Raw genomic sequence first — 12,580 nt, 5'->3', positions numbered from 1 at the left:
AAGCCTTCCCAGAAGAGTGGAGGCTGTTATAGCAGCAAAGGGGTGACTAACTCCATATTAATGCCATATTAATGATTTTGGAATTAGATGTTTGACGAACAGGTGTCTACATACTTTTGGCCATGTAGTGTGTGTATATATATATCTTTATTTGATATAGTTTCCTTTGCAGAATTGGCAAAGAATGTTTATTACATTGAAATCAACAAAAGCTTGTGCTATTAATATGAATGGTAAAGTAAACCATATGGTATGGAGGAGTGAATAACAAAAGCTCTTACAGGATGACAGACTGATATACGAGAAAATAAATCTCTGGGGTTCTGTTTAAGGCCTATGCCGAATGGTTGCCTCTTCTGCAGGCAGTGTAACATAAGCAAAGAAGATCAGAAAGTCCTTGTCCTTGTTACCCCCCAAGTCCTTTGGGAGGGTGCCTCCTCATCGGCAATCAGACATGCTGTAAAGACTATGGAGGGAATGATAGACTAAAGGAATACTAGGTGTAATAAATACACACATATATATATATATATATATATATATATATATATATATATATATGTACACACAAGATTTAATAAAAGAGGAAAATGAAGGGAAACAGTGAAGTAAATGATTTTCATCCAATACTAATTCCAGAGATTACATGGATTGGGGTTTATTTTATCCAGCCTGCAGTCTGGTTACCACCAGATGGAGACAAAATCTGAAATTAAATGAATAGATATGAAATCACTGTTAGGTAATTGTTATTACATCCCCATCAATCTGAACTGCCATGCATAATGCTGAAAAGAAGAAAACTTTCCATTTTAAAATTCCTAAAACTGAATTACTTAATGACATGAAAACATTCTTCACAGAGGCATTTTAGAGGATAACCTGTTGATTTCAAGCAAAGGGAATCCAGGTGAATGTGGTTCAATGTGATACACTTGTAGCTGTACGTTTTTCTTTTCTTAATGTATGGTTTAACTTGGCATTTACCAAATACCGATGTTATTGCCAAACTGGACTCCAAACGAAGCAATAAAAAACACATCTGTGTGCTCATGTGTTTGTTCAAAAGGAAATAAACACCTCGCTATAAAATCGATGTTATGTTGATGTTTCTACAAGTAGCCTATGCATGTTTGGTGTTTTGGGATATGCACATTATTGTACATTGCACGGCCTTAAACAAACAACCAAATAAACAAATAACCAAGGCGGATACAGTTCTACATGTTCCAATACATAATGCTTTGCTAAAGAGAAAAGGACGTTGATTTTAAGGCTGCACCATTTAATCTTCTTTTTCTTCTTCTTACAACAAAGATGCATAGTAATTTATTTTCATATATAAGTGTCTATTGGGTGGGAAATGTTTCTATGTGGTCACAGCACCTGTCAATCACTGAGAAGCTGTCCTCGGCTCCTAGCAGCGCTTGTCTCGCAGGCTGGGCGTCGCATGTGAAGCTGTGCTCCAGACTGCGCGCTGTGTTGCTGCTGTACGGGCTTTATTGTTGCAAACGACCTCGGAAGGGAAACACGTCTCGAAATCAAACTTCTGAGCACGCCGTCGAGAAAGGAACATAAGCCTAGGTGATCAAACCAGGCTGATGCGCTTTGCCATTGTAGCAGAAAGAAAGTGCGCGGAGGAATAAAAAAAAGCAACACGTAGCCGGTGGGATTTTAGAGAGAGAGAGAGAGACAGATAGCAGGAGAGCAACAAACAAGCGGGGACAGCAAGGAGACGGGATCGCCGTGCGGGGAGGAATTGCACTGAAGAAAGACTTGATATTTTTTTGGTTTGTAGCATCACTCTTTGGGCAAAGTAATGATGAAGAACATTTGGATACTGTTGACTCTCGGCGTGGCGAGCTTTCTAACGGGGAACAGGGTAAGTTTTCCCCGAACGAAATGCAGTTTTTTGGGAATCGCTGTTAGAGAAAGTTGCCGCTGTTATTCGGGGGATTCGCGTCGCTTCGTGCGCTGTCAGCCCCCGTATCTTTTAGCAAAGAAGCTCTAGACTACAGCTGAAGTCATCTTAAACTAGCGGTGTCCATATTTACATGTATTCAATAATAGCTCATTATTATTATTATTATTATTATTATTATTATTATTATTATTATTATTATTATTAGTAGTAGTAGTAGTAGTATTATGCTATTAATAATAATTCGTGTGTTTAGTTTCAAATTACTTATGATCTCAGTTTGCTGGTTACAGAAAATGCATATAAACATAAGTTGTAGCCTGTTTAAGAATTATGTCCATTTGTATTGGTCAGTAATTCGGAGGGTTTACGGGTTTTACTTTAACTTCCAAAGGTGCGTGTTATTTTTTATAATTATTATTTATTAATTGCCTTGCCTGTTAAAAATAGTGTCCACCTTAAGTTTGTTTGCCTTAAAGATACATGCAGAGGTAGGGGTGTCTTTTGACTATATGTGATTTTATAAGTTTATTATTAGCTAGCCTTTAAAAACAACAACAAACAGTATTAATAATAAAACACCATGATAAATAATACTAAAATGGGTTTAAGATGTTCTACAACTGTCACACGCACACACCGGTGTGTATTTTACTTGACAAAGTATTTAATACTTGAATGTTTGTGGTCTTTCACATCGGTGATATTGTCAGCACGCAAAAGGACACTTGGTGACGTAATGCAACGCAACCACAACTTCGTGCATTCTGTAGCGCAGATTTCCGCAGTTCTGCGCGGATCTGCGCAGCTCCACCAATGGGATCGGCGGGATTCTGCACCTCTGCGCAGAACTGCGGAAATTTGCGCTACACGAACGCGACCTATGTATTCAAAACAAAAACGTTTGTTGAAGGTCAGTTAAAACCTCTTGCTCCATTATAACTTTACAGAAATTGAGTTGTAGTCAAAGCAGTTGTATAGGCCTATAATCTATACACCAATCAAAGTGGTTTACTACTCCGTATCACAGTTATAACCAGTTTTTATTTACTGCAGAACCCATCCATTTTTCCCCGAAAGGAATTACGTAGGCTACAGTGTGTCAGTGGCAGCTGTTCAATTTATTTGTGTTTTGGAAGCTGCCATTACAGGTGTCAGTTTGATTTGCATATTAATTGTTCGTTTTTTTAAATGTTTGAACACTACGAAGAAGGTTACAACCTTAGCTTAGGGAGTTAAAATGAAAATTTCCATTACAAAAAATATAACACTTGTGGATTTTAAAGTAGGTACCATTTTGCAGATCTATATTTGCTTAAAATGTTACTTTATTACGTTACTACGTTACGATAGCCACGATACTTTTTGAAATACAGTAGCTAGCGAGAAACTGTTTTTATATAGCTTGGAGTTGAAATTGTCATTGTTACCAACATTAAATTGAATTTTAATTAAGCTTAAGCAGATAGTACTGGTTCAGTTAATTTTGTAAGGAATTAGATTGAAACCAAATATTAAGGTAACAGAACTTAATGTAGTGTTTTTTGTGTTTGACACACACATTTTTTGTCATTATCATGCTTTTGTACTGTCCATCGCTAAAACATAATCAAATTTACTGATTCTGGCATTGATGGTCCAGTGTGTCATTATTTTGTATACGTCTTATTGCACACCAATTGACTCGCTTTATAAGCTGTGGCATTCTGTTAAACTTACTTTTAGTTGTGACAATTGTACAATATGAAACCATATTTACCATATATACGTATGTAATGTATGTAAATGGTTGAGAAGGTATGGGTTACTTTACGAAAACATGCACACTGGTTCCTAGCCATACACAAATTAGTAAATTGGATTAAGGCGTTTGTGAGCTGTGGTGATGTTAGTGCAACATACAGCCATGATTGATTCTGTTTGATGCTGGTTGAGGCATCACAGTATATACCTTACTGTGTAACCTTTTTCATCTTTATTTAAATAAAGTTCAAAATGTTGAAATTAACTCATCTGGTAAGAAAGATACATTAAGATAAGATACATTCCATATAGATTCCAGCATCAGATTTTAAAGTAGAAAATAAAATAATGAAAAATATTTTTGAATATTTGTTTTTGCTATTTTTTTTTAATTTTTTTTACAAAAACGTACAGCTTATCAAAATATCAGAACACTACACGGACCACTGCCAGAGGATCTTATAGTCTGCATTTCATGCATTTTCTAGATGCTGTTTGCTATCCCATTGCTGAGATTCACTTAGCTCCTATGTTTTTTTTTCTTTACCTAATGACAATATACCATTTATTTCATGAAAGAGCATGGATGCATCTTCACAGAAAAGCTTGACATAATTTTTTGTAGGAGCAAAAATAACAAGGTTAACATAATATCAATCTCTTTTCTGCACTCAAACCTTATCCTGCCCTGCAGTCTTCTTTTAAAGGAGGATGGAACTGTGAAAAGAAGTAAAGCAGGCTGAGGGACATCAAATGCAGTTTCACTCCAGGGTTTATATTGCATTTTCTGAGTGGTGTCAGCTGACTCTTCTCCCTGAATAAACTCCTCTAATGAAAAACCTCACTCCCTCCACAGCAGTGCCTTGCAACAGTCATGGCTGAATGGCACTCTTCATAATTTCCCCAATCCACTTATTTTAATTTTCTCCATGTGAGGTAGATGGATTAATTACCCTTGATCTTAAAATGTGTTTCACGGGGCTGTGTCACACACATTTACAGTATTGTGTAGCATCCTCAAACCATTAATACGTTTGGTGTAAAGCAGATAACAACACGGCACTTAAGTTCCGAGTCTAATGCATTTAATGCAGTCTTGATGATGTTAAGACTCTCTGCTCCTTGTAATGCAAGTTTAGGAAGTCAGATTTATCAGGATTTACTTAGTGTAACCTAACATGCTTATGTGTTATGTCGTATCCAAAATTGTTCCTTCCTTAGCACAGAGCACATGAATCCATGTCTGTGCCAGTAGTTTACATTAACTTTCCCGTCTCTGCCAGATGTTATGTAATTATTTGAAGACACTGCAGACATCGTCTCTTCCCCCTCTACTTGGAAGAAATACCTTTTGAGCTGTGTTTTTATTTTTAAGATTTATGTGGTGCATAATCCCTTGGACTGTTCTTTCAGTTAAGTGGTTTTTATATGGTCTTTAGTTATATGACTTAAAGGAATGATGGTATCATTATTCCTAGTTAAAGGAAGAACAAAATACAAAAAAAAAACTCAGGCACACTTCCCTGTGTCTCTCAAGTTGAGTAATGCAGAGAAACTTATATTTGCAATTGCAATTTATATTTGTGCACATCTGTAAGGCTTATGGTGTTTTTTTTGACTGTGCAGTATAATTTATGGTTAGAAATGGCCCTTTATGTTCTTCTGGTTTTCTGCAATACAGAATCGTAATACATTCCAATGTGGGTTTTGGTGAAAAGCAAGATAGAGGACAAACTCAGCAATTGTAATTGGAAACACAAAATGAATTAGATTGTAAATATGAATAATACTAGCAAGACTTCTATAAGCTTCCTGTGTACAACTTGTGTGTTGTCTTGAATTGCAATCCTTTAGTTAACTTCAAGGTATTTGAGCTTGTGGAAAATCATCCCGTAGTTTAATACAGTGCAATACTCAGGCACTTTTTGTGCAGTTAATTAGCTTAGCAAATGGAAATGTTTGCACTGAGGTTTGAAAGGGGAGTACTGCAAACTAAACTATGTGTTAAGCTGTATGTTTTTTTTTTCTGTATGTCCTACCAGGATCTGATTTCCAGGTTTGAAATTTGCATTTTTTTTAATCAACTATCCTTTGCTGCAGGAGTGTAAATTGGGTAAGATGGTGATCATAAAGCCATATGCTTAGACAGACATGCTGCAGATCTCAAGCCTCTTTTTTTTTTTTTTTTTATATAAACAGTGCCAACAATGAGAGAGTTTCCTTTTGTCTATATGGGGATTCAGTCCTTGGCTCTTTGTTTTGGAAATAATTTTTCATTTTTGAATGTGCTGGTTATTAAGATAATTAGTTTGGTAAAATATATTTGAAAATGTTCATTTACATTTTTGGTCAAATGTTATGGCAAGGTAGAATACACCATTCTGCTGTCCCTTTAGCTCTCTCCAAGGCTTTACTGTGCCTTATGACATAATGGGTTATGTTCCCAGTTCACAGGGTCTGGGCAACAAGAATGAAGGTCAGAGGGTCGTGCCAGACCCCCCCCTCACACTGAAAACACATTGTATTACAGAAGATGTCTTAAAAACAGATTTCAGGATCTTAAATATAGAAACAAACAAATCAGTTAAATTACTTAAACCGCTGTAGGATCTCATGATTCTGACACATTTTACATTATAGGCCTACAAATATAATGCAAAATATGTCAGAATCATGCAATTTCTTCACTTAACCCCTTAAGAAATAGATGGTCAACTTGTAGATGGTTCTGTCATTGCTCGCTAATTGCTTGAACCAATTAATGAGCTTGATGGATCTGTGCTCTAGGAGATACTGGTTTTATCAGTGGTAAAATGTCAACCTTATAAGAGATCACAATACTAATAATATTCTATATATTGCTTTTAACACTGCTGAAAGAGAAATATGGTTTGATATAGGAAATGTATGGTGTTGCAGAGCACTTTCCAACTGCAGATAAAATCATTATTTGTAACGCTGTTTTTTGTAAGTTATTTCTGTAGTTAGCAGAAATCTGTCTCCATATTGGGTGGTTCTGCATGAGAGAGCTAAGTACTTGTATCATAGCAAACGTCATAAAATTGATATTGTTTCATTCTAAGAGAAACACGATTTGTCTGTGACAGTGCTCAGTATTCTTAAATTATATACATGTTTTCTGGTAAGATATGTTTTTTTATTACTATTATTTTTGGTTTCTTCTTACCTTTGATCTTTTATAATGCAACGCAATGGAAAGGGTAAAACAGAAAATTGTCTGCTGCGCTCGTGGGTTAATGCATCTAAAAATGGTTTGTAACTGCTTGTAATTAAGAGGCCATTCATTGTCTTATGACTTTAGTGTCAGAAGCAGAGATCAAACACTGACTGAACACTCCTTTGTCTTTGTAGTAGAGCTTCAAAAGGCATGAATTGATTTTGATGCACTTGTAGTATTGAGGGTCCAAGTGCAAGATGCAAGGAATCAAGACTTGAAAGAGTAACAGCCATGATTTTTATTTTTTTTTCTATGCAGAATTTCTGTGAAATCAATGTTGACCTCTACATGTGTCCCTTTTTATACACACACACACACACACACACATATATATATATGTGTGTGTATATATGGACACCATGGGTCTGGAAGTGCTGTGAAAATACATTATATTTCTGCTATTTCAATGGCTGTTCATTTTAATGTGGCATGGATGTGAATAAATTGAGCAAATTAGCTGATCCAGTTATTATGGAAAAAGGGTTTGTTACCCGCCTCTGCTGCTGGGTCACTGTGAGTTATACTGAGCAAGTAACTTAATCTCCTTGTTCCCCACGCTTCATATGAGCCATAAAACTGACATCCTATTGTAAGAGAATCAGCAGTTGTTGATGTTTATCCTGGGAGTCTGTAAATACCTTTGGGTAAAAATTATTTTAAATATATTCATATTCAAGATGCTTATCTGACACTACTGCAGATAAATGTTACATTCAGACTGTAAAAGATGAGTCTCATTTAGATCACATTACATTGTGTTTTAAAATATAATAGGATTGTAAACCCCTCTAGTTGTTAGTTATTGATCCCACCCCATTGATTTTGTTTCACTTTTTGGAAAATATCTACATAACACCTTTAACGTGATGACATTGCATAAGTCAATAATGCAGTATCCCCTTAAAACAAATAGAATGACATAATGGAAATTACATTAACCTAAATTTTAATAGCATGATGTCTTTACCTTTCAGTCTTGCACATTGCATATTGTATTGCAATGATTTTTCAATGGCAAATTATTTTCTGCATATAGTTCTGAATCATGGCATGTTTTCTTTAACCATGAGGCAAATGCACTGCCAGTGTGTCATCCCATATTTCTTGTGTTACCAAGCCTTAAAGATTTCATGGTTGTATGACCCTATGAAGAGATTCTCTGCATTTAGTCAGATTTATGCAATACTCTAAAAGCCTGGAATTAATTTATGCAAATGGATGCTTTATTTACACCAGACTCTAGGGAGATTTCAGGGTGTTTAAATGGAAATTAAAGCTGTCATCCCATGTTATTGTTTAATTAACTGTAACACCAATGAGCGTAGTTTAAAGAAATACCTTTTAAGTATTTTGAGTATGAGCCTTTTAATAAGTTACTCATTAACATTAGGTTCTGTCAGGTTAATTTGCATGTTTTGTTTAAGGTTAGTCTAAAATGCCCTTTCACCCACAATTACGAAAAACTACCCATGTCCTGGTTTCTCTGGCACATACACATGTTTCTATTTTCATTACTGGCAAATCTATACATAGCATAATTTTATTTTTCTTCTCTGCTATGTGTGAGTATTGCTACAATGTACTATGCTCATCTTCACCTCATGTGTGCTGTACAGCTGTCATGCTACAACATATTTAGTCATATAAATAATTACTTCCTATTTTAATGCTTTTAAACTATGTATCGTGTATGTAGTCAGACCCCAGATTTAAACTGCAATTACAGGCATATCTCTGAGCTACACAACCCAACCAAGTGACAAACCTGCTGTGGGAAAAGATGTAGATTGTGGGAGATCTGTACTGCAGAAGTCACAGGAAAGTGACATCTACTATAGGCTTATATTTGTTCAAAATGAGCTATGTTACATAGAATGAAAAATGTTTAATATTAGGAAATTTAGACTTTGGCAATAAACATTACATTCAGAAGTTTCAAGTACGTGTTTTTAGTAAAATTGTATTTGTTGGTGAAGTGATATGGGCATATAAAACTTCATTCTACAAAAAATAAGGTTGTTGTTGAATAAATGTATACATTTGCACTAGTTATGGACTATTTGCAGAGCTCTGTTAGCATTTGCTGTAAATTGTGTTTTAAAGCTTTTCCTCAGGCCTACAGAGTCCAAGTGAAATACTGCTCATGTTGCTTTGAGTGATCTTTAACTGAACATGTTCATTATCTTGTACTTCACAGTTTTTGGATTAAAGTGCTAAAGCAGTCATATTAAAAGGTCATCTGTTGTAAATATTTCAAGTCATTTAGCTGGTTAAATTGTGTTGCATGGAATATTTGCTCACTTTGGATTAAGGAATAGGGATGATTTCCACATATGTACCAAAGTTGAACTGATGTCATAAAGCAGTCAAAGCCACGATATTAGCCAATATATGTGGGACTTTTGTAATACTGTGGTTAGGATTTTTTTGGAGTGAAAATAGTTTCTCATTAAATATTTGCTTTAAACTCCAGTTGCACTCTGAAAAGTATTCTTTCCAATGAGATGTAGAATATCGAGCAGTTTTAAATATAAAGAAATGTATGATATATCTTCTGTCCTGAAAAAAATAATCAGAGCTAGTTACCACCTGTATTCTTCATATTAGTCATAGTCAACCATGGTTGTGCCATGGTTTTGTGGTTTACATAGGAAAATAAGGAATAGTATTTCTGTTCAGGAGTAATTAAACATTGTATGGTAATGGAAAGAATACTGATGATCAGGATGAAATATGTATCCTTTCACAAGCTGACAGATTATTAAATAGCCTTAAGTGTGTCCAGAAATATTAAAAAAATAAATAATAATAATAATAATAATAATAATAATAAAAAAAACATATATATATATATATATATATATATATATATATATATATATTAAAAGACTAGTTGCAGAAATCATTCAGTCTTTGGCACTGTGATAAAATTAGACGTGGTGCTGTCCTATATTCAGTAGTCGGATGGGCGTTGTGATTAGTGTTGATTGGAACTCAGAAGTGGCATGACAACCAGTTCATGTATCTCTCATCCATCACTGCAGTTAGTCTATAAAGCTCTCTCTCATGGCAAGATATTCCACAATTTTCAGACACCTACTGTTACACGATGTGATCAAAACTAAAGATTGTTTCCATTTGTGCTTAGAATCCATCAATCATCTATATCCCAGACTGCTTTTCTGTAAGCTAATGTTTCATCTTGCTTCTGACAGCTAAGACATTTTTCTTCTTTTTAACTGCACTGTGGAATTTGAAGTGTCTCTTGTCAAACACTTGAAGTTTTAGAATGATGTGGTTTGCATCTGTTGTCCTTTTTAATATATTTGTCTTTAGTTTCTGTTGCGAGTTGTAAAAAATCTCAGTTCATGCACTGAAACGGTACAATTAAAAAATCCTGCTACAGAGAGTAGGGGAGTATTTCTTGCTTAATTTGAGCTCCACGTTGGCAGGTTTCATTTCATTGCAATAACAGGTTACCGCACAAATCAGATGAGCTGTTTCAGCAGCACTTTCAGTAATCTCTTATTGTTGACTTCTTCTAAAGCTGTCTAATAGCCTGTGCATTTGAGGTTTTCTGAAATGTCACCAATATGTTACGTGATAGAAATCCCATGCAATTGGGTGTCAGCAGCAGGTTTTAACACCTGCACCAAGCTTCACATTTGGTCCCTGGGTCATTGCTGTAAACCACTTACATATGTTTTTGTCTGCAATCTCCAAGTTCCCTGTAGGAGTTCACCACAGGACCGTTGGCCTTTCCTTTTTAACCGCCTATTTAATTCAAGATTTTTTTACACTGTGGTCCTTTAAAAAATGGAATGACCAGTAAAACGTTTTTTTCTAATAAACAGGTCAAATTAAATTAGTTGACAATTCTTAAATATAGTATTTTGTTTCTAGCTGTCCTGGCAAGACTTGCTTCTCTTTCCATAATTTACAGTATTATTCCATTGCTGATTACCATATCAGGGATGTGACTGAAGAAACTCTCAGTACAGCTGTTAAGCTTCATTTTGAATAGCAGCAAATGCTTTCTGTCATGTCTGTAGCATCATCTGTTTGTTGCTACCACTACCGGCTATCTTTTAATGCTTTAAATTGCTTAGACAATGAATATTTTTAATGAATATAATGCATGTGATAACACTAATTATTTTTGTCACACTTTTTTTCTTTCTAGTGGCAGGTCTAACTGAAGATGCACCATACTGATGCTCTGAAATGTATTTTCCCATTTATTTAACCTGCAGTTATTTTAACTTTAACTTGTTTTTTCCTTTGGCAACAAAAGGAAAATTCTGTGTGTGTTTATGTGTGTGTATATATATATATATATATATATATATATATATATATTATATAAACTGAATGAGAAATAAGAAGCGGTTTGTTTTATACTTTTAAATTTAGAATATACTATGTCTGAGAGCATTAAAAAACAAGCATGAGTGAGAAGTGGAAAACAGGCCTGCATGTGTGCTGAATTAGTTTTACGTAATGGGATAAGCGTTTCCCACCTGCTGCTCTTGCCTGAGGTCGGAATTTCTCCTTTACACTCACTGTCACTTTGAGTTTAGATGAAAACGTGGATATCCTAGCTTGCTCTCCCTCTGTCTTTGCTGCATCTTGGTGCTGTAAGTCCGCGAGCACAAATCCTCTTAACGGGGATGTGAATTCAATTGCTGCACAGCAAGGATTGAGATAGATCAGCCACTGAACCGATGAAATTATTTCCCCCTAGTCGTACGCGATGGATAAGAGCCCATTTGCAGAACAGAGATGCAGAGTGTTGTTTGTTTGTTTGCTTATTTTTTTGGGTTTGTTTGCACAGTATAGGCTCCAGCCTTGACATTTCTTCTGTTGTGTTTCAGACTTTCTCGGGTTAAGCTGGTAACGATGGAGTTAATCAATTGGAATTAGGACCACATGATCAGCTTTCTTTGGGGGGGGAATGGATTAGAGCATGTGTGGAACAAATTAGATACAGAAGGTAAAATTGTAATTTTAAAGATTACTCCAAATTATTTGAGGAAAACTCTGCTGTAAATATTTCTATAGAGGGGAAACCACTTTATGAAACTGTAGTTTCTTTGCCTATGATTTTCATGTATTGCAGTATATGATGAACAACTACCAACAAGTATCATATATAAGCAGAGAAATGGGGGAAGAGAAAATTTTGAAGAAATTTTACTTTCATTCACCCTGTCGTGGCTATGTTGGTGTATGCATATGACATCAAAGAAGCCAACTTTCACACATAATTTGGCGACACTGATGATGAAGATTCTGAGTTTGAAGGATTTTAAAGTTAACTTTCTATTTACTATTATTACTAAATAGGCCAGACAGTTATTATTTACACAATTGGAAAATATTATTTATTTGTATGTGCTTTAGAAGTTGGTATTTTATATGCATGCTTTGTTTCCACCCTCTTGATTTTTTTGTTTTTCTAGGTCTATGGTGTTGGAAGAATAATTATAACCTATAATAATGTAGCCTAGTATACATTTTAATAAAAAAATTAACAAGAAGTTTAAACCGTGAATAACAGAAAATAAAACGCAATCAATTTTCATTTGAGAAAAAAATACAAAAACTATATTCATTGCTGACCACAATTTGCTGTTATAAAAAGAGTACATGAGTTTCCAAATTTAGGGTTTTGACTT

At 35.0% G+C, this 12,580-nt stretch overlaps 1 protein-coding gene across 1 annotated transcript in view; it reads left to right on the top strand.

The window, feature by feature from the left end:
* Positions 1–1,437: 1,437 nt before the first annotated feature.
* Positions 1,438–12,580, top strand: part of sdc2 (syndecan 2) — a 50,094-nt gene continuing 38,951 nt past the window's right edge. Inside the window, exon 1 of the mRNA XM_066715977.1 lies at positions 1,438–1,882. Within this exon, the coding sequence (XP_066572074.1) occupies positions 1,820–1,882 (63 nt within the window). The 5' untranslated portion in view covers positions 1,438–1,819. The remainder of the gene's footprint in view (positions 1,883–12,580) is intronic.

Source organism: Amia ocellicauda, chromosome 10 (assembly GCF_036373705.1).
Source record: "Amia ocellicauda isolate fAmiCal2 chromosome 10, fAmiCal2.hap1, whole genome shotgun sequence".
NCBI lineage: Eukaryota > Metazoa > Chordata > Actinopteri > Amiiformes > Amiidae > Amia > Amia ocellicauda.
Note: the sequence above shows the minus strand (reverse complement) of the source record. Positions and strands in the feature narration are given on the sequence as shown.